The sequence below is a fragment of the Hemitrygon akajei genome, chromosome 3 (assembly GCF_048418815.1).
Source record: "Hemitrygon akajei chromosome 3, sHemAka1.3, whole genome shotgun sequence".
NCBI classification, from domain to species: Eukaryota; Metazoa; Chordata; class Chondrichthyes; order Myliobatiformes; family Dasyatidae; genus Hemitrygon; species Hemitrygon akajei.
Window position 1 is genome coordinate 156,051,616 of NC_133126.1, and position 20,760 is coordinate 156,072,375.

Consider the following 20,760-nt stretch of genomic DNA (forward strand, 5'->3'; position numbering starts at 1 on the left):
TTTCGATGATGTTTAAGTCAGGGGACTGTGAGGGCCATGACAAAACCTTCAGCTTGCGCCTCTTGAGGTAGTCCATTGTGGATTAGGAGGTGTGTTTAGGATCATTATCCTGTTGTAGAAGCTATCCTCTTTTCATCTTCAGCTTTTTTACAGATGGTGTGATGTTTGCTTCCAGAATTAGCTGGTATTTAATTGAATTCATTCTTCCCTCTACCAGTGAAATGTTCCCCGTGCCACTGGCTGCAACACAAGCCCAAAGCATGAATGATCCATCCGTGCTTAACAGTTGGAAGGGTGTTCTTTTCATGAAATTCTGCACCCTTTTTTCTCCAAACATACCTTTGCTCATTGCAGCCAAAAAGTTCTGTTTTAACTTCATCAGTCCACAGGACTTGTTTCCAAAATGCATCAGACTTGGTTAGAAGTTCCTTTGTAAACTTCTGATGCTGAATTTTGCGGTGAGGATGCAGGGAAGGTTTTCTTCTAATGACTCTTCCATGAAGGTCATATTTGTGCAGGTGTCGCTGCACAGTAGAACAGTGCACCACCACCCCAGAGTCTGCTAAATCTTCCTGAAGGTCTTTTGCAGTCAAACAGGGGTTTTGATTTGCCTTTCTAGCAATCCTACAAGCAGTTCTCTCAGAAAGTTTTCTTGGTCTTTCAGACCTCAACTTGACCTCCACTGTTCCTGTTAACTGCCATTTCTTAATTACATTACGAACTGAGGAAACAGCTACCTGAAAACGCTTTGCTATCTTCTTATAGCCTTCTCCTGCTTTGTGGGCATCATTTATTTTAATTTTCAGAGTGCTAGGCAGCTGCTTAGAGGAGCCCACGGCTGCTGTTTGTTGGAACAAGGTTTGAGGAGTCAGGGTATTTATAAAGCTTTGAAATTTGCATTACCTAGCCTTTCCTAATGATGACTGTGAACAAGCCATTGCTCTAACAAGCTAATTAAGGTCTGAGACCTTGGTAAAAGTTATCTGAGAGCTCAAATCTCTTGGGGTGCCCAAACCTTTGCATGGTGCTCCTTTCCTTTTTTCCCCACTCTAAAATTGTACAAAACAAACATAATACACTATTCTTGCTTAAAATGTTGAAAAGAATGTTTCATCTTTAACTTCATGACTTCTGGAGATCAGTTCATCTTCTACTCACTTAACTATTCACTGTAACAGAAATTTTGATCAGGGGTGCCCAAACTTTTGCATGCCACTGTATTTAATGGGAAGGCTGATTAATATCCTTTAGAATACTTACCTAAAATGTTTACTCTTTTGCTCTTTCCACAGATGCTGTCTGACCTACTGAGGATTTCTAATATTTCTTTGCCCTTATTTGAGGCTTCTAGTGAGACTTCTTCAGATATTTCAGGCAAAATAATAAGGCTTTGTGTAAAAAGGCTGAATTAGTTGGCTGCAAGTTGCTGGGAAATTGTGAGTGAGTTTTTGCCTATTAGCATCTGACATTGGATTCCAATGTCAAAGTGCAAACTTGCAGCAGATTAATCCTGTTGGGGAATCAGTAAGTCTATTTATTTCTATGAAGTAAAAAGGTACTGCTTACAGTTTCCTGAGTTGAATTTAAATACACTTTTTAAAAAAAAATCAAGAACAAGTATTCAGTTTGATTTCTTAAATTCCTAATCACGATTTTCTTTTTTAAAAATAATTTCATATGTTTCTGAATCGAGGTACTCTGAAAATACTTGGCTATTTAGAAGCCTGTTGCTGCCCAAGGATGTGGTATGCCTCTGGCAGTATTTTTCCATTTCATAGGAAGTGTTTGACTTGGCTTAATTTTGTGACACGCATTAAGTTGTGCAAGGTTTCCCTACTTCTGACGAGGAAGCTTCAGTCACAAGTTCACACTGAGTTTGCCATCACATCAATCAAGATTGAGTCTGGTGAATACGTAAGAACATAAGAAACAGGAACAGGAGTCGGCCATCTGGCCCGGTGAGCCCGCTCCACCATTCAATAAGATCATGGCTGCTGGCAGCTTGTTGTGACCTACAATCTTTCTTACGGCAGGCAAAACAAATCAATACCTAAACTAAATATTCAGGCCAGAGTTGCTTGTCTACCATAAACTGAAAAAAATTTCCTCAGATGTTCTAAAGGCATTTTTGTTCCAAAATGTTATTTTGTATTTTACGTGGTTAAGGTACATGTCTAGTCTTACTGTTGATCATAGATACTGTTTGCAGTTTTAGTCATTTAAATTGATCAGAATCAAGGTTAATGTGTGGTTCACATTCAGCTCCCTTTCCCCACGGTGAGGTTTTGGAGCTCAAACCTGTCTCAAGGGATTTCAGCACATGAACCAGACCTGGATCTTGAAGGAGAGGAGAGGGAACACTACTCTGTCCACAATGCTACTTTCATACATGAAACCAAAGCCCTAAGGCTCCTCTCAGGTGATCTTTACAAAGGTCTCCCTGGTTTCCTGACTGATATTTATTCTTAAACTACTGTCCCCAATGTTTTCTGGTCATTAGCTTTTTTCACCCCAGTTTTTCAGAACCTTAATATGATACGGTGTACTGTAACAATAAAATCTAGGATTACATTGGATTAGAAGATCAGAATGGTCAGCTATGTATGGAACCAAAAGAAATGGGGGAAATCTTAAATTTTTTTTTGCATCTGCATTTACTAAGGGAACTGGCAAGAAGTCTGTGGAAATGAAGCAAACAGGTAGTGAGGTCATGGAACCTATACAGATTGAAGAGGAGGAGGTGCTTGCTGTCTTGAGGCAAATCAGAGTAGATAAATCCCCAAGACCTGACGGGGTATTCCCTCGGACCTTGAAGGAGACTAGTGTTGAAATTGCAGGGCTCCTGGCAGATATATTTAAAATGTCGGTGAGGTGCCAGAGGATTGGAGGATAGCTCATGTTGTTCTGTTGTTTAAAAAAGACTCTAAAAGTAATCTGGGAAACTATAGGCCGATAAGTTTGACGTTAATAGTAGGTAAATTATTGGAAGGAGTACTAAGAGATAGAATCTACAAGTATTTGGATAGACAGGGACTTATTAGGGAGAGTCAACATGGCTTTGTGTGTGGTAGGTCATGTTAAACCAATCTATTAGAGTTTTTCAAGGAGGTTACCAGGAAAGTGGATGAAGGGAAGGCAGTGGATGTTGTCTACATGGACTTCAGTAAGTCCTTTGACAAGGTCCCACATGGGAGGTTAATTAGGAAGATTCAGTCACTAGGTGTACATGGTGAGGTAGTAAATTGGATTAGACATTGGTTCAATGGGAGAAGCCAGAGAGTGGTAGTGGAGGATTGCTTCTCTGAGTGTAGGCCTGTGACTAGTGGTGTGCCACAGGAATCAGTGCTGGGTCCATTGTTATCTGTCATCTATATCAATGATCTGGATGATAATGTGGTAAATTGGATCAGCAAATTTGCGACGATACAAAAATTGGAGATGTAGTGGACAGTGAGGAAGGTATTCAAAGCTTGCAGAGAGATTTGGACCAGCTGGAAAAATGGGCTGACAAATGGCAGATGGAGTTTAATGCAGACAAGTGTGAGGTATTGCATTTTGGAAGGATAAACCAAGGTAGAACATACAAGGTAAATGGTAGGACACTGAGGAGTGCAGTAGAACAGAGGGATCTGGGAATACAGATACATAATTCCCTAGAAGTGGCATCACAAGTAGAGAGGGTTGTAAAGAGAGCTTTTAGCACATTGGCCTTTATAAATCAAAGTACTGAGTATAAGAGTTGGAATGTAATGGTGAGGTTGTATAAGACATTGGTGAGACTGAATTTGGAGTATTGTGTGCAGTTGGTCACCTAATTACAGTAAGGATATTAATAAGGCTAAAAGAGTGCAGAGAAGGTTTACAAGGATGTTGCCGGGACTTGAGAAACTGAGTTACAGAGAAAGGTTGAATAGGTTAGGACTTTATTCCCTGGAGCGTAGAATAATGAAGGGTGATTTGATAGAGGTGTATAAAATTATGATGGGTATAGACAAAGTGAATTCAAGCAGGCTTTTTCCACTGAGGCTAGGGGAGGAAAAAACCAGAGGACACAGGGTTAAGGGTGAAGGGGGAAAAGTTTAGAGGGAACATTAGGGGGAGCTTCTTCACAGAGAGTAGTGGGAATGTGGAATGAGCTGCCAGTTGAAGTGGTGAATGCAGGCTCACTTTTAACATTTAAGAAAGACTTGGACTGGTAGATGAATGAGAGGGGTATGGAAGGATATGGTCCAGGGTGCAGGTCAGTGGGACTAGGCAGAAAAATGGTTCGGCTCAGCCAAGAAGGGCCAAAAGGCCTGTTTCTGTGCTGTAATGTTCTATGGTTCTACAACAGTGACTCCATTTCATTGGAACTTCCTAAGGTTGTCAAAAGCACTGTAAAAATGCAATTTTATTTGATGGTTTCTCATGAATATGTGTATAAATACACCTCAACAGCATTTGCAGCAAAATAACTCTTACTTCCAACCAAGGTTACAAATTTTTCTTCATAGTACTGTAAGAATATATTCAAATTTCCCTGCTGCTATCTTGCTAATAGTAATATTGTAACCATGGTGGGAACATATTTTAGAAATTGTACAAATTTTCTAACAAGCTGGCAGTCTCATTATGAGTAACAATCATAAACTATGCCTCAGTTACTTGGCAATTTTGTAAAAGAAAAGAATAAATTGTAGAAATGCTTTCCCTTGGTTGCAAAAATTAAAAAAAATACCGAAATCCCTTTTCCAGTTAACAAAATTATTGAAAAACAATGTTGTCCTTACTTGTAAGCTCCCAGGTTTATGCAACTGATTCCCAGATTGTACCTTGACCGGATGAAGCCAGGTTGAATTTCCAAAGCCCTTTGGTAGGCCTCAACAGCCTCTTCACTCCGATCTCCATTTGCTAAAGTGGCTCCCAGGCGATTCCACAATAAATAATCCTTGGAAATATTTTTTAAAAATCTTAAAAAGTCATCTTCATCCTATGTTACAACCTGTTTGTATTTCATTTTAAGCCAAAAAAAATCCAACTGGGAACGTTCACATAAAAGGGAATGCAGAGTACCTTCTCACTGCATCCCTTTTATTTTATCTATATTTAATTAGAATAAATAACAACATAATAGCTAACATTTAATGCAGAAAATTTTGCATAAGAATAGTACTTCCAAGATAGTGACTTTGAAATTATTTATTAAATTTAATTCCACTTGTTTTTAAATATTCCAGCAACACTTAAGAGATTTAACCTTGCAGCTTGGGTAGTTATCAATTACTGTGTACAAGTACTGTGCAAAAATTACAGTCAAAGTGCTTATGAGCAGAGTCATTTGGCAGTCTTCCACAAATTTCAATTAATGCTAAATTAATTACTGTTTTAAAAATTTGGTAGATAATTGAGAATAATAGGCATCAAGTGTATGGAATTAGGCCACAAGTCACCCATAATCTCACTGAGCAGCAGATTCTGCTCAGCAGTGCTGACTGCACTATCAATAAAATCAATTTTCAGAGCAATTTCTTCGGTAGCTAAATGAATGAACAATTTGAGCACTTACAATTTGAGAAGGAGAAGGGAAAATCGGATATGTCAGTACTACAGTTGCACAAAGGGAACTATGGAGCTATGAGGGAGGAGCTGGCCAAAGTTCAATGGAACAATACCCTAGCAGGGAAGACAGTGGAACAAAAATGGCAAGTACTTCTGGGAATACTGCAGAAGGTGCAGGATCGGTTCATTCCAAAGAGGAAGAAAGATCCTAAGGGAAGTAAGGGGCGGCCGTGGCTGACGAGGGAAGTAAAGGGCAGTATAAAAATAAAAGAGAAGAAGTATAACATTGCAAAGATGAGCGGGAAACCGGAGGACTGGGAAGCTTTTAAAGAGCAACAGAAGATAACAAAAAAGGTAATACTCCAAGAAAAAATGAGGTACTAAGGTAAACTAGCCAAGAATATAAAGGAGGATAGTAAAAGCTTCGTTAGGTATGTGAATAGCAAAAAAATAGTTAAGACCAAAATTGGGCCATTGAAGACAGAAACGGATGAATTTATTATGGGGAACAAGGAAATGGCAGATGAGTTGAACAGGTACTTTGGATCTGTCTTCACTAGGGAAGACACAAACAATCTCCCGGATGTAATAGTGGCCAAAGGAACTAGGGTAAAGGATGAACTGAAGGAAATTTATATTAGGCAAGAAACGGTGTTGGATAGACTGTTGAGTCTGAAGGCTTATAAGTCCCCGGGACCTGATGGTCTGCATCCCAGGGTACTTAAAGAGGTGGCTCTAGAAATCGTGGATGCATTGGTAATCATTTTCCAATTTTCTATAGATTCAGGAACAGTTCCTGCTGATTGGAGGGTGGCTAATGTTGTCCCACATTTCAAGAAAGGAGGGAGAGAGAAAACAGGGAATTATAGACCGGTTAGCCTGACATCAGTGGTGGGAAAGATGCTGGAGTCAATTATAAAAGAGGAAATTACGACACATTTGGATAGCAGTAGAAGGATCAGTCTGAGTCAACATGGATTTATGAAGGGAAAATCATGCTTGACTAATCTTCTGGAGTTTTTTGAGGATGTAACTATGAAAATGGACAAGGGAGAGCCAGCGGATGTAGTGTACCTGGACTTCCAGAAAGCTTTTGATAAAGTCCCACATAGGAGATTAGTGGGCAAAATTAGGGCAGATGGTATTGGGGGCAGAGTACTGACATGGATTGAAAATTGGCTGGCTGACAGGAAACAAAGAGTAGTGATTAACGGGTCCCTTTCGGAATGGCAGGCTGTGACCAGTGGGGTACCGCAGCAAGGTTCGGTGCTGGGACCGCAGCTGTTTACAATATACATTAATGATTTAGATGAAGGGATTAAAAGTAACATTAGCAAATTTGCTGATGACACAAAGCTGGGTGGCAGTGTGAAATGTCAGGAGGATGTTATGAGAATGCAGGGTGACTTGGACAGGTTGGGTGAGTGGGCAAATGTATGGCAGATGCAGTTTAATGTGGATAAATGTGAGGTTATCCACTTTGGTGGCAAGAACAGGAAGGCAGATTACTATCTAAATGGAGTCAAGTTAGGAAAAGGGGAAGTACAACGAGATCTAGGTGTTCTTGTACATCAGTCAATGAAAGCAAGCATGCAGGTATAGCAGGCAGTGAAGAAAGCTAATGGCATGCTGGCTTTTATAAAAGAGGAATTGAGTATAGGAGTAAAGAGGTCCTTCTGCAGCTGTACAGGGCCCTGGTGAGACCCCACCTGGAGTACTGTGTGCAGTTTTGGTCTCCAAATTTGAGGAAGGACATTCTTGCTATTGAGGGAGTGCAGCGTAGGTTCACAAGGTTAATTCCCGGAATGGCGGGACTGTCATATGTTGAAAGATTGGAGCGACTGGGCTTGTAAATACACTGGAATTTAGAAGGATGAGAGGGGATCTGATTGAAACATATAAGATTATTAAGGGATTGGACACACTGGAGGCAGGAAGCATGTTCCCGCTGATGGGTGAGTCTAGAACTAGAGGCCACAGTTTAAGAATAAGGGGTAGGCCATTTAGAATAGAGATGCAGAAAAACTTTTTCACCCAGAGAGTGGTGAATATGTGGAATGCTCTGCCCCAGAAGGCAGTGGAGGCTAAGTCTCTGGATGCATTCAAGAGAGTTAGATAGAGTTCTTATAGATAGCGGGGTCAAGGGATATGGGGAGAGGGCAGGAACGGGGTACTGATTGTGTATGATCAGCCATAATCACAGTGAATGGTGGTGCTGGCTAGAAGGGCCGAATGGCCTACTCCTGCACCTACTGTCTATTGTCTATTACCAAGATTGCCACGCAGTAATTGTGATTGGAGGTAAATTTTCACTTTTAAGTGACTGTTATTTCATGGCACCTTCAAAATGACATTGATATATTTTAATTTAAAGTATCAGTGCAAGGATAGGAGAAGAAAATGGGCTAGGAGTATACCACTGTAGAAGATGTGAATGTCCTTTTTCAAGATACTGTGAGTACAGAAAGAACATTTGGGTGAAAACTTCCATTATTGCTGGAAAAAGTTTGCATTGTACGTATGAGATTTAGCCTTAATGAGACTAGAATACTTAATTCTATGAAAATTGTACCACCAACTTTCACTAACTATACAATTACAGTTATGCACAGAAATTGAGAAGTTGCTGTCACATTTTACTCTCCCCAAAATTCCATAAAAATAGTGTTTCTTACTAAGGAACTTGTAATGAAATAACCCAGAACAGTGTGCAGATACTTCATGCTGAATACACAGGAATTAATCACGCCAGAACGGTTAGGTCAAATCTATTATTAGCTCATGATTCTTTTTAAACTCCGTAACAAGTCTTATTTATGTCCTGGATTGAGATGTGCAGTATCATTTCTGCTGATTTGTAACTGTTGCTCGAGTATTCACACATAACATTCTTCTACTATATTTTTTGTCTATCTCTTAGTCTAATCTTATTTTCCTTTCTCATATACTGAATCAATTACTTAAACTGACATACCCTAGTCAGGACGCCACATTACTCACTAACTTAAGAAAGAGGGGAAGGAGTTGGCCAATCAGCCCCTGCACCATTCAATATGACAGCTCATCCGATCCTGACTGCAACACCATTCCTTTGCCCTACTCTCTCTGTCTGAATTGAATTGAATGATCTTTATTGTCATTATACATAGGTACGATGATACTCTGTTTGGCTTCCTCTCAGGCAATCAAACAAAGCGGTAGATAAAAACAAGACAGTAATCTCCCTTGTAACTGTTTGTCAGTCTCTACTTTGAATGCAGTGACATGACTGCTGTGCAGCTCTAAGTCATAGAAACCTGAAGATACACAATCTTCTGAGAGAGAGAGAAAAATCCTTCTTACCTGTCTTAAGGGAGCTGACCCTTTATTCTGCAAGCATAGACCTGCATACCCCACTGAAGGAAGCATCCACTCAGAATATGCATTGTTTGAATCAGATCACCTCACATCTTCTGAACAATAAAAATATAGGCCCAACCTCCTCAGTCTTTCTTCATTCATCAGCCCCTTGATCTAAAAAGCAACCTAATACACCCCCCCCCGCAGTACCTCCAATGTAAGCATATCCTTCCTTAAAAATGAAGACAAGAACAGTACGCATCACTCCACATGTGGTCTCACCAGTGTCCTGTAAAGTGGCAACAAACTTTCCCTATCCTGTGCCTTTTGCAACAAAGGATTAAGCAAGGCAACACTGAACAGGAAAGAGCAGGACTTTAGTATGCAATGTGACATGAGGATTTGACTATAGGAGCAAGGATTTCTTGCTGGAGCAGCAAGGCCTTCGATAGGACCTATTTGGAGTTTCATGTGTTCTTTACTATGGAGTGTATATACAAAGGTTCAGCAGACTTGATTCCCGTGATGGCCGGACTGATGGACAAGGAAAGATTGGGTAGGTTAGGCCTACATTCTGAAGAATGAGAAGGATCTCCCAGCAACCTATGAAATTCCAACAGTGCCGGACAAACTGCAAGGAGGACATTCCCGCTGGCAAGAGGGTTCAGAACTAGGGATTACTGGATACAAAAAACGTGATTTAGAACCAAGATCTGAAGAAACTTTCTCACCAGGAGAATGGCTAACTTGTGAAATTCTCTATAAGAGGCAGTAGAGACCAAGTCTTTAAATATATTCAAAGAGGTAGATATATTTCTTGATATCAGGGGATTAAATAGAAATAGAGAGAAGGTGGGAACAAGGAACTGGAGGGAAGAGAATGAGGAATCGTGCAGCAGGTCTGAATGACCTTGTCCTCTACGGTTGCCCTCAGCTCTCACTGAAGCTGAGTGAAATATTAATGTTGAATAGTAAATTGTGTCCTCTGTAACTTTTCAAAAATATCTGCACAATAAATTTGTTTTATTCTATGGACAATTTATCTACCTAGTTATGTTGGACCATGTGGCAAAATGACAGAAAGAATGAATATTGAACCATTTTAGATACTAAATTCAGGCATTTTACTTTATTAGAGTTCATTTCTGAATTAGCTTCTAAAATATAATGAAAAATGAACAATCCTTATCTAAAACTGAAATCATGCTGGAATGGGTTGAAGTAATGTTAGCGTCCAATTACTTAAAACAGTAAGATTTTACCTGTGGTCTAATTGTGAGGGCAGCATTGAATGCTTCAACAGCTTTGTCATATTCTCCACTGAGATTGAAAAGCACACCTAGTCCAGTCTGCAGGTCTGGATCTATTCCATCTGAATTCTGATGAGCTGCTTTCAAAAACAGGTCTTTTACTTCTGCAAGGAACAAACTAAAAAGATTTAAAGTTATTGAGTATCAATTAAATGAGAATGTTTTTCCATTTATACATGATTCATTCACAGCTGCAGTCAGATGTAAATTATGTATAACAGTACATTTTGTGACTTTGCAGTAATTAAGTTTTTCAAAACAAATACTTCACCAGTTTCCAAAAATATTGATTTGGATTTACCTTTCTCCTGTTTCTTTGGATTCCCCTCTTCCAGGAGCTGGAGAGCCAGTTTTCCCCCTTACGAGGTACTTGTACTTGGGGTTGTGTCTAATCCAATTTTTTAGGGCATCACTGGCTTCTTGTTGCAGACCAATGTTGGTGAGACTTACTGCTAATGCCATAAGGGCATCCAGGTTACAAGACTGCAGCTCTAGACATCTAGAAAAACAAAATGAAAACACAGTTCTTTCAAAGACTGTTGTGGCCCTACAGTTTCAATTCTACATCAAACTGAATGCTCAGAAATAGCCGTGTACATCAGGAGACTGAGGACAGCTATTACAGAAAGAAAGACATAGCTTGGTGGAGATTTTATAGTACTTCAACAAGGTACAATTTATTAGTATCAAATGAAGTTTATTTAGCATTAGGTATAGATAATAACAGGAAGTAGTTGTTTAGTGTATTCAAGGAAATGTGCATAATGACTAAATCTTTCACTACCTTCAGTATCAATAATTGTACTAAGATGAAAATGCATACTTACAGCAAATAAGAGTTTGTAGTTCACATTGCCAACAATGGTAGGCATTACTCATTTTTTATGTAATATTCAAAAATATATTTATTCAAATCAGCATTCCAGATTAGTCAGAATTAGTACTGTTAAATATATCAGACAATACCAGATTAGCTAAACTATAGAAAACAGCAATAGTAACATTAGAGGTCCTTAATATTTTTCTTAATTATATTCTTTGCACTTTCTTACATTAACCCCATTATCACTTCAGTCTCTCAATATTTACTGATTGAGTGATTAAGTAAAACAGTGAGTAGAAAGCCTGAGAGGTCAAAGGCCAAAGGCCAAAATCAGTGAGTCTGGAGGAGAGGCCCAAAGGTCACGTTTTCGAGGTCAGGCCAGGGACTGGAGTTGGAGGCACAATGTCTGTGAGTCTGAAAGTCCAGGGTGAAGGGCTAGTGGCCCAGAGGGGGGGGGGGGGGGGCTGTCCTGGGATTGGAAGTCTGCCTGTGTGGGTGGGTGGGAGGTTTAGGAAAGGACTGGTTGTGGTCATGTTTTATTCTGTTGTTGTTTTGTTTTGATGTTGGTATTACTATTGCTGATGTGGTTCTGCTGAACATGGTGGCATACTATGTTAGTGCTGGAATGTGTGGTCACACTTGCGATCTGCCCCCAGCACCTCCTTTGTGCAAACCTTGATGGACATGTCAAAAATAAATCTGAATCTATATTCTCAGATTAGATGAATGAAAACTGATCTTATTTAATATTTGAAGGCCTCAGAGTGTTGGTGCTGTGTCCCTAATTTCAGAATGTAAAATTGGAGTGTGTCATAACCTCAGGGAAAGGGTTTGGACTGAAGTGATATGGAGCTTTCTACTCAAAGGACTATGAATCTTTGGAATTCTCTTAGTCAGACTTTTTTATACATCCAAGACCAACTGATTTGTAATGCTAAGGAACAAAAGAGATACAGGATCGGAAAGGAAAGTACAGCAGGTATTGAAGGTTAGACAGGATTTTACTTCTAAGGTAATGGGATGCACCTATTGCTGCTCCTGTGTCTTCTTCATATAGGCATGCTGTTAGAGTCAGGTTGGAGGCAGAGATGATGGAAGAGGCCATTTGAATGATTCGGTCTCTATTAGAAGACTTTGGTTCTACTCTAACAACTTGTGGGAACTATCACTATCTTGCCCATTATGGTCCCTGGAGATGGCAAAGTGGAATCAACAAATAAGCAATCTTCCCAATTTCCACTCATCTTGGTACAACATTAGTTGGCCCAACAAGTCTATGTCTGCTCCCAGAGAAATCATATTCCTGCGCTAATTATTGATGTAAACGACTCTCCCCACATTCCCATCAGTCCTCTGACGGTTCTATCCAGGAACAATCTAAAGCAGACAATTATCCTAACCCTGCACATCTTTGAGAAGAAGCTACAGCACCCAAGAAATCCACATGGTCAAAGGAAGAAAGTAGAAAATCCTCATAAGACAGCACCAGAGGTCAAGATGGAACCCCTAGTGCTACTGCTGAGGCAGGAATTCTACCAGCTGTGCCACTGACACTTGGAAACATGGTCATCTGCTTTAACATTCTTGCATATTTTGCGATATTCTACTTTGGTATACTGGGTATACCTCATTAGGAGTTTGAAGAGATTTGGTATGTCACCAAAGACTAACACATTTCTATAGATATACCATTGGGAGCATTCTGATTGTCTACATCACCACCTGGTAAGGAGGCTCCAATGGACAGGACTGGAAACACAGCTCTATCATGACCACTAGTCTCTTCACAATCAAGGACATCTTCAAAGGGCGATGCCTCAAGAAGGCAACAAACATCATTAAGGACCCTCGCCATCCAGGATATATCCTCTTTTCTTTGCTACCATTAAGAAGGAGGTACATGAGCCGGAAGAAACACACTCAATGTTTTAGGAATAGATTCCTCCCCTCGGACATCAAATTTCTGAATAGACCATGAATACATGAAAACTGCCTCATGCTTTGCTCTCTTTTTGCATTGCTTATTTAGTTACTTCTCTTTTTTTAAGTTACAGCAAGTTTTTAATGTACTGCTGTCATAAAACAATAAGTATGTCAGTGATAATAAATCCAGATTCTGATTCATTTTCAATTTAGTTTATTTCACTGTAGATTTAGAAATATCATCATTCTTGCAGACTTTTTTTAAAGAGTACATCCCTTATAAAGTAGATAATCAAAGCATGTATAATTGCAGTAATTTAATGATAGGCATGTTATTTTTCCCAGTTCTTGAGGAAAATGTTATATATTTCTATACTTCTACAAACCTATAGCCGTGTTTTCCCGCTATTAAATGAATTTTTATTAACTGAATACAAATTACTTTGATTCGTAAGCCACATACACAATATTAAAAGAAGTTTGAATGGTTTGTTAGGATTTACCTCTGGAGAGCAACAATTGCAGCTTGTTCATTTTCATTATCTGCTTGGGTGGTGCCCAAGTACTGCCAGGCCTGTGTGAATAGAAACAATAATTTTAACGCATCCACAATAAAATAAATCTTTATAATCATGTACTAAAAATAGAAAAAAAATCTCCTACAAGTTTTGCTGATAGAAGGTTGATCTTGATTCACAGTTCAAATGATTTACATATGTCCTGCAACTTAAAACAGGTTTGATTTCTAATTTTTCCTATTACTGGTGAAAGGAGTGCTGACCTGAAATATTAACTCCTGTGTTTCTCTCTCCTCAAGTAACCCTTACCCAAGTACTTGCATTATTTTCTGCTTTTATTCCGGATTTCTAAAAACTATAGTTGCTTGATTTTCAAGCTCCTGGGGTAATTTCATCTGCCGTGAAGTGAAAGTAAGCATTTTGTACATATTGGATAACCATTCCCTTTTTCTATACATCAAAAGTAATGACAAATACCTCCTGTATAATCCTTTATTAACAGATCAGATATTTCAGGCTAAAACAGCAAATAATTACAGGAAATATAAATAGAAGGTAGTTAAAATACAAAACAAAATGCCAGTGGAGTATAACATTTTACATTTTAACCATCTTGCTGCTCTGTATTTGAGACATTGTGCACAGAGCTAGATCTATAAGGAATTTTACAAGTAGGTTTATTTGCAACAGAAGATGTCCAGCATACATTCCTTGTTGTACAGAAATAATATCCTCCTAGGATATGCAAATTAATAGATAAACTTTTAAAAAGCTACATCTGCCTTCAGATTAGTTGAGTAAATGTCCATTTTCATAGAGATGAACTTTTCGATGAAGTATATGGTATAAGCAGCTAGAAAAATTAAAGGTGCAGAAGCTAGAAAGAACATAAAGAGTTAACAGTTCTAACAAACATGTTCCAGGAATTCTCTGTTCCTGCTGTTCTGTTCTCCAGTACATCCCCAGTGTTAAATTGCTCAGAATTCTCCTGGAACTTCCCAACTTTTTCTTCCTTCTCCTTCTATGACAAACCTGAAAATTGACCTTATTTTTAAAATCAATTCATGCTATCTGTTCTAAAAGCCCCCAGGTAGTTCAAGTCACAAATTTTGTCTGTTCAAGGAAATCTGAGCACTGCAGAACAATTTTACTATAACATAGGTGCAAAAAAAAAGGAAGATGTTTTTATTTGGACTGACCTCCAAATGAATTACCGTAGCTGGAAAAGGTAGAAAGAGAAAGAGGTAAAGAGAGAGATGTGGCTGATAGGACATCTCGCTGTGCTGCATCATGTTATGGCCGTATATTCAAGGCTAGAACAGCTTCCACGTGCAGACCAGCACAGGCAAGCAGAGAGCTGCTGCCTCACGAGTCTTGAGGTCCTGGTTTTGATGCTATTCTTTGGGTGGAATTTGCACTTTCTCTGCAAGACACCAGGCACGCTGGTTACCTCCCACATCCCAATTGGCTACGGTAAATTACCCCCTAGTTAACATCACAAAAAGACTAAGAAGGGAGATGATGGACATGACAGAGAATAAATTACAGGGTTATGGGTGAGAGAGGGGGAAACAGCACTGGTGGCTCTGAATTGACATGGAATTTATGGGCTGAATGGTGCACTAACATTCTGCTGTTTGCCCTCTATTTGACATTCTTTGCCCTCTAAAAGTACAAACGGTACAATCATTCACACGGCAAGCTGATTAAAATTAGCACGCCGATGGTGCACCAGCTCAGTGAAAAGTGACTTCTTGAATAATCAATCCTCAAAACCCTTAATTTATCCAAGTGATACGATATAACAAGACAGAGAGTCTGAACACAATGGCAAAAGGGTAATGCGGGAGCAAGAACTATGTCGTGCCTGGATGATTGTTCAATGAGTTGTAACCTACATGGTTATGGACTGAGAACTGGGATGAAAAAAAAAACTAAATCCATTTCTTTTGTAGGTATTGCCTCACTATATTACAGGCAGTGGACACGCAATGCTCAGCTGCTGCAGTGCAGGATGTGACTGGAGCCATCATGGCTCCAAGCACTTCTACTTGAATAGATATGCCAAAAAATCTGTTCCCCAACAGAGTGCTAGGGTGACTGATGCTCTGGATCATGACTCTGGTATTGGCTCCATCATTTGTGTTCCTACACCACTTGTGGTTTTGTTACTCTGTGCTTGCCAGCCAGCCCAGGTTTGTCAGTCACGAGGAAAAGGTTGCAAAAGGCAGACCTGATGGAGTTTCCTTGAATTAATTTGTCCCGGAGTGCTGATATGCAAGTTAGTCCAGGATTCTGAAAAACTTGAACAAAGGAACAGTGACAGGGAAGTTTGTAACTTGAAAATGAATTATTCACGTGGTTTCCCTCTCAAGCACCTGCTGCCCTGGCCCTCAGCTGGTAGAGATGATGAGTTCAGGGTGTGCTGCTGAAAAACTCTTGGCAAAATCTAGCATTATATATTGCAGCCATACTGAGCTGGTGGTAGAGAGTGTGATTATCCAGAATGATCAACTGTATAGTAATTAAACATTTGTTGTGTACAGTGCTAAACCTTAAAAATCAGCCTGAATTGGTCCTAGTCACACACAGAATGAGCTTCAGGCCATGGACAGTATTGTTGAAGCTGACTGGTTATTGAAACAAACTCGTGCTTGTGAAACATCAGTATCACACAGTTATATTTTATTTCAACTCAAATGATCATTGGTCTACACTCAGTAGTCACTCTATTAGGTACACCTGCTCATTAATGCAAATGTCTAACACCCAATTACGTGGCAGCAACTCAATGCATAAAAGCATGCAGACATGGTCAAGAGGTTCAGTTGTTCAGACCAAACATCAGAATGGGGGAAAATCTGATCTAAGTGATTTTGATCATGGTATACACACAAAATGCTGGAGGAACCCAGCAGGCCAGGCCACATCTATGGAAAAGAGTAAACAGCCAACATCTCAGGCAAAGATCCTTCATTAATCTCGATGAAGGGTCTCGGCCTGAAAAATCGACTGTTTATTCTTTTCCATAGATGCTGCCTGGGCTGCTGAGTTCCTCCAGCATTTTGTGTGTGTTGCTTGGATTTCTAGCACCTGCAGATTTTCTCCTTTTTTTGATTATGAAATGATTGTTTCATTCATTGATCTCATTGTGCCAGAATGGTTGGTTGGAGTATTTCAGAAACTGCTGACTTCCTGGGACTTTCATGCACCACAGTCTCTAGAGTTTACAGAGAATGGTGCAAAATACAAGTATCCATCAAACAGCAGCTCTATGGACGATAACGAGAGAGGTCAAAGGAAAATGGTCACAGGAAAGTGACAGTAAGTTAAATAACCACACATTACAACAGCGGTGTGCAGAAGAGCATCTCTGAATGCACAATGCGTTGAACCAAGTGAATGAATGGGCTACAGCAGCAGACAGCCACACTGGGTTGAGTGAACTTTACCTTTTGAAACATGTAAATAGTACACATTGTCAGCCTACCTCTGCATCGTAGGGGTCCTGCAAAACAGCTGATTCTAACAGTAAGACAGCATTGGGCAGATCTCCCTCCTTCTGTTTCTTCAATGCTTCCTCAAATGCATTGGGCCAGTCTTTATAGGGATTGTCAGTGTGAAAATAATAGCCCTGCAGCAAAAAGTTAGTATTATTAAAAATGTTAAGTATTGTTAATAGCCAGCTGTTTAGAACTAAACCCTTCTACCAATTTCTATGCTATATTGACTGCCCTGTTGTACATACTATTTACTACAAATTGCACATCTAGATGGAGACGTAACATAAAGATTTTTACTCATGTACACAATGGATGTAAGAAATAAAGTCAATTCAATTAGTTAGCTACTTGATACACATCTTAATAGTGTAAATTCATCCAATATTAACTCAGTATTTGTTACCAGATTGCAACAATTCAATTATGAATGACTAAACTCAACTCCACTCAATTAATATCTGTTGAACTCCTTCCACCCCCATTTCTTATTCATTTGCTGCTTTAACTGCTCACTTACTTGCTATCGTTTGATTATTCAGCAGAAAATTACCTTCTCATGTGGGGAGACAGTTGTATTTGTTGGTGGCTGCTCACTTCCTGCAATCCAGTTTCTCCGTGCCATTTCTTCCCATTCATCCTGCATTTTATCCCAGAATTCTGTGTCAGACTGGGGGAGGGGGGGGGGGCAGGAGAGATAAAGGAAAACTAAGATTGAAAAACACCTGAGAACTCTTGACAACAATTCATAAACATCAGATGTTTAATTAAGCTGGTGTGTCACTGTACACTGAAGTACTTGCCAGCTAAAACTGAAATGGATTGTGAATGCTAATAAAAAAGGGAATGGAAAACATCCACCTTCTGTTGCTTACATAAAACAACAGCATCATTCCAGGATTGGCTTCAAAAAGATTTTCTTTGAGTAACTGTGGAGCCTGAAGGACACCAGCAGCTTCAGTGGAAAATGTATTATAGCGCAAAAAGAATTGAATACTTCACCTCTATCCAGCAAAGGTGAAGGACAGAAGTCTCTGTTGTAATGTGAACAAAGTCACCGGGCAGACACTGAAGTCAGAAATAGAGCCGCAGGCATCATATTGAGACGCTCTTGTAAGAAGAGGCCTCTTGACCCAATATTACATGACATTTTCATATGCTAAAGGTCAAAGGTAACAGTAGGACAATTCTACCATTACGATGTATCCACAAAGCTTACTTTGAATTACATATAACTCTCACACACTTCCTTTTACGCACCCACACCCCAGACACCCCAAATGAATGTTAATCAGCATTGTCTGGTTTACAATTAACATCAGGAAAACTACTGTTCAGGACTGCATTTTAAATTCAATCTACAATCCACATTCACGTCTGAATATTGGTTGCTGGTGAAATTAATATTTGCTACATACTCTAACTCCAGAATACGCCCTAACAATCTCTTTTTCTACAACTCTAAGCAGCATTATAGATATACAGGAACTGATTAAGTATTTGGGAAAATAATTTCAATCATGAGCATTGATAGCTATTAGTGTATTAGATTGCAGATTTTTTCCCATGGTTTTATATACTGGGATGCCAGGCTATTAGTTTCTGATCAGTGCAGGAATTATGTCTTGGAATTACCTGTTAAAATGACAGGACAACTGTTAGCACTCAATTACCAAAAATTAGTCATGTAGCCTATTGGTCTTTCTCTCAGGCTGGTCTATTTTTCTTCTCAGAGTCATTTGGAACAGGGCTTGTGTGCGACCTTGCTTTCCTGGCACTTTGCCTGGCCTTTCCTACAGCTCTGGTTGCAAGCCACTATTTGCATATAGCACACGCAAAATGCTGGAGGAACTCAGTAGGTCAGGCAACATCTACAGAGGGGAAGAAACAGTCGACTCTGGACTGGGACCATTCAGCAGCACTAAAAATGAAGGGGGAAGAAGCCACTGAGCTTATCAAGTTTAATTGTCATTCAGCCATACATGAATACAGGCAAAAGAAACAATGTGATTTGCACCTTGGCCCTGGAGGAACACTATCAACACTCATACACTGCATGAAGTACATGTAAGATAGCAGTAAAACACGAGTCACGCAAAAAAAATGTTTTCCTTTATTATAAATTACAAAGTAAGTTAAGTCGTGCAAAAATGAAAGGAATAACATGGTAGCCTTCATGCCCCATTCAGCATTCTGATGGTTTAGGGGCAGAAGCGGTTTCTGAATCATTGACTGGGAGTCTTCAGGCTCCTCTACCTCCTCCCTGATGGTAGTAACAAGAAGACAGCATGCCACCCGTCATGAGCCATTCACAACAATAACTCCCAGCACACATTTGCTCCTCCAGTCTGTTGTCGCTGGCACTAGTTATGTGTTACCTTCTCCCAAGAAAGACAAGGAAACTGTCCGTGAGCAAATTGTATGTTTGGTAGTATGTGGAAGCTATCAAATCTGGGTTTAAATCTTTCAGTCATGGTAGGACTGTTTTCTTAAGGTTGTTATAGCTGAGGAATGGGTTGTTAGTAGCGATAAGCTCTCACTATCTATTAAATTTTCTCAAACAGCCTCTGACAACCAAATCCAGCTCTTGGCCTTCACGTGTGGCTTGCTGCTAATCTGGTAGAACCATTTCCACTGACAGGAAAAAGGCAGCTTATGTGTGCCTTAAAACCAGTCGCTTTGGGCAGATGGACTTCATTAGCCATGGTTGGAAGCTTAACTAGGAGAAGTAAAACTCTTGATCTCAAACCTCCACTGCTTTGTGGCTACACCCATTCATGGGGAAAGCTTTGGGAATAAACCACGAGGAAAGTTCTGGAGATGGAGTCCGATGTTGAGTTCAATGCTGACTGTAAACTCCCGCAATGCAGCTAGTGCCAAACCGTATCGGTCTCTGCCGTCCCTTTCGATTCATCAGCTGTGTGGAGAGGTGAGGGAGACTCCTACATGGGCAACAGCTTGTTCACCATGTTGTGCTGCCCTGGCCTGCACATTGAGAAAGGGCAAAACATCCATGGTTAACCAAGGGCCTCAACGGTAGGACTGTAAGAATGTGGTAGATCTTATGAATGTTACAGTGCAAGTCTAGATAGAAATAAGTTTTCATTATGGGAGTGAGACAACTTATAGTAGTCTGTGAGGCTAGTGATTCCACTGTTGGGAGATGGGATTTAATGGTTGTATGCTGACCTTGAGCTCATGAATATACATGTGGATCACGCCTCTGGTAATACCATTTGTGTGAGCCCTCATTTCATTGCAGTCATCTATCATGTCAAGCATTTCAAATCTGGGGACCAGTTGCCAGTTCTGGGCAATGAACATTTCTCCTCAAATGGCCCAGTGATAGCTTCTATCAGCTCCAGCAAGCCTTCGTTGGTACAAGCCACACAATATTAGGGCTCATTAATATGAATAAGCCAACAGAGGATTAAATTAGTTCTGCACAATGAGATGGAAGCTCAAATTTTATGTATTAATGGACACATCACAAAACATCCTCATCTGCTCCAACAATGCTGCTTAAGAACCTCATTCGTTCAATACCATTTACAGATTAAAAGAAAGAGTGCTGCCTGTTTAAAGTCTGATCATCAGAATATTATAGAGAAAGAAAGCTGAAGGCTGGTTGAGTTGCTAGTTAGCATCAACATTACAAAATTAAAGAGGACTAAATAAATCAAATGTGATATAGTTTCACATTGTATTCATAAGGCCACTGTAAAACATCAAAGTTGCAATAGATAAAGTAAAAGGGAACACGAGCAACAACAGCATCTGCAATTCTGTGATTCTGGAAACGTATGACA

General features: G+C 39.7%; 1 protein-coding gene across 7 annotated transcripts in view; it reads right to left on the reverse strand.

Moving 5' to 3' along the window:
- The window catches only part of pex5la (peroxisomal biogenesis factor 5-like a), a 171,855-nt gene that overhangs the window by 5,738 nt on the left and 145,357 nt on the right, over window positions 1-20,760 (reverse strand). For 6 of the 7 annotated variants that reach the window (XM_073041137.1, XM_073041134.1, XM_073041141.1 and 3 more), the window contains 6 exons: window positions 17,505-17,621; window positions 16,942-17,085; window positions 13,437-13,507; window positions 10,489-10,686; window positions 10,140-10,305; window positions 4,770-4,927 (listed from right to left, as the gene is read on the reverse strand). In XM_073041137.1, the coding sequence (XP_072897238.1) occupies window positions 4,770-4,927; window positions 10,140-10,305; window positions 10,489-10,686; window positions 13,437-13,507; window positions 16,942-17,085; window positions 17,505-17,621 (854 nt within the window). The remainder of the gene's footprint in view (window positions 1-4,769; window positions 4,928-10,139; window positions 10,306-10,488; window positions 10,687-13,436; window positions 13,508-16,941; window positions 17,086-17,504; window positions 17,622-20,760) is intronic. The other variant, XM_073041136.1, reaches the window with a different exon arrangement.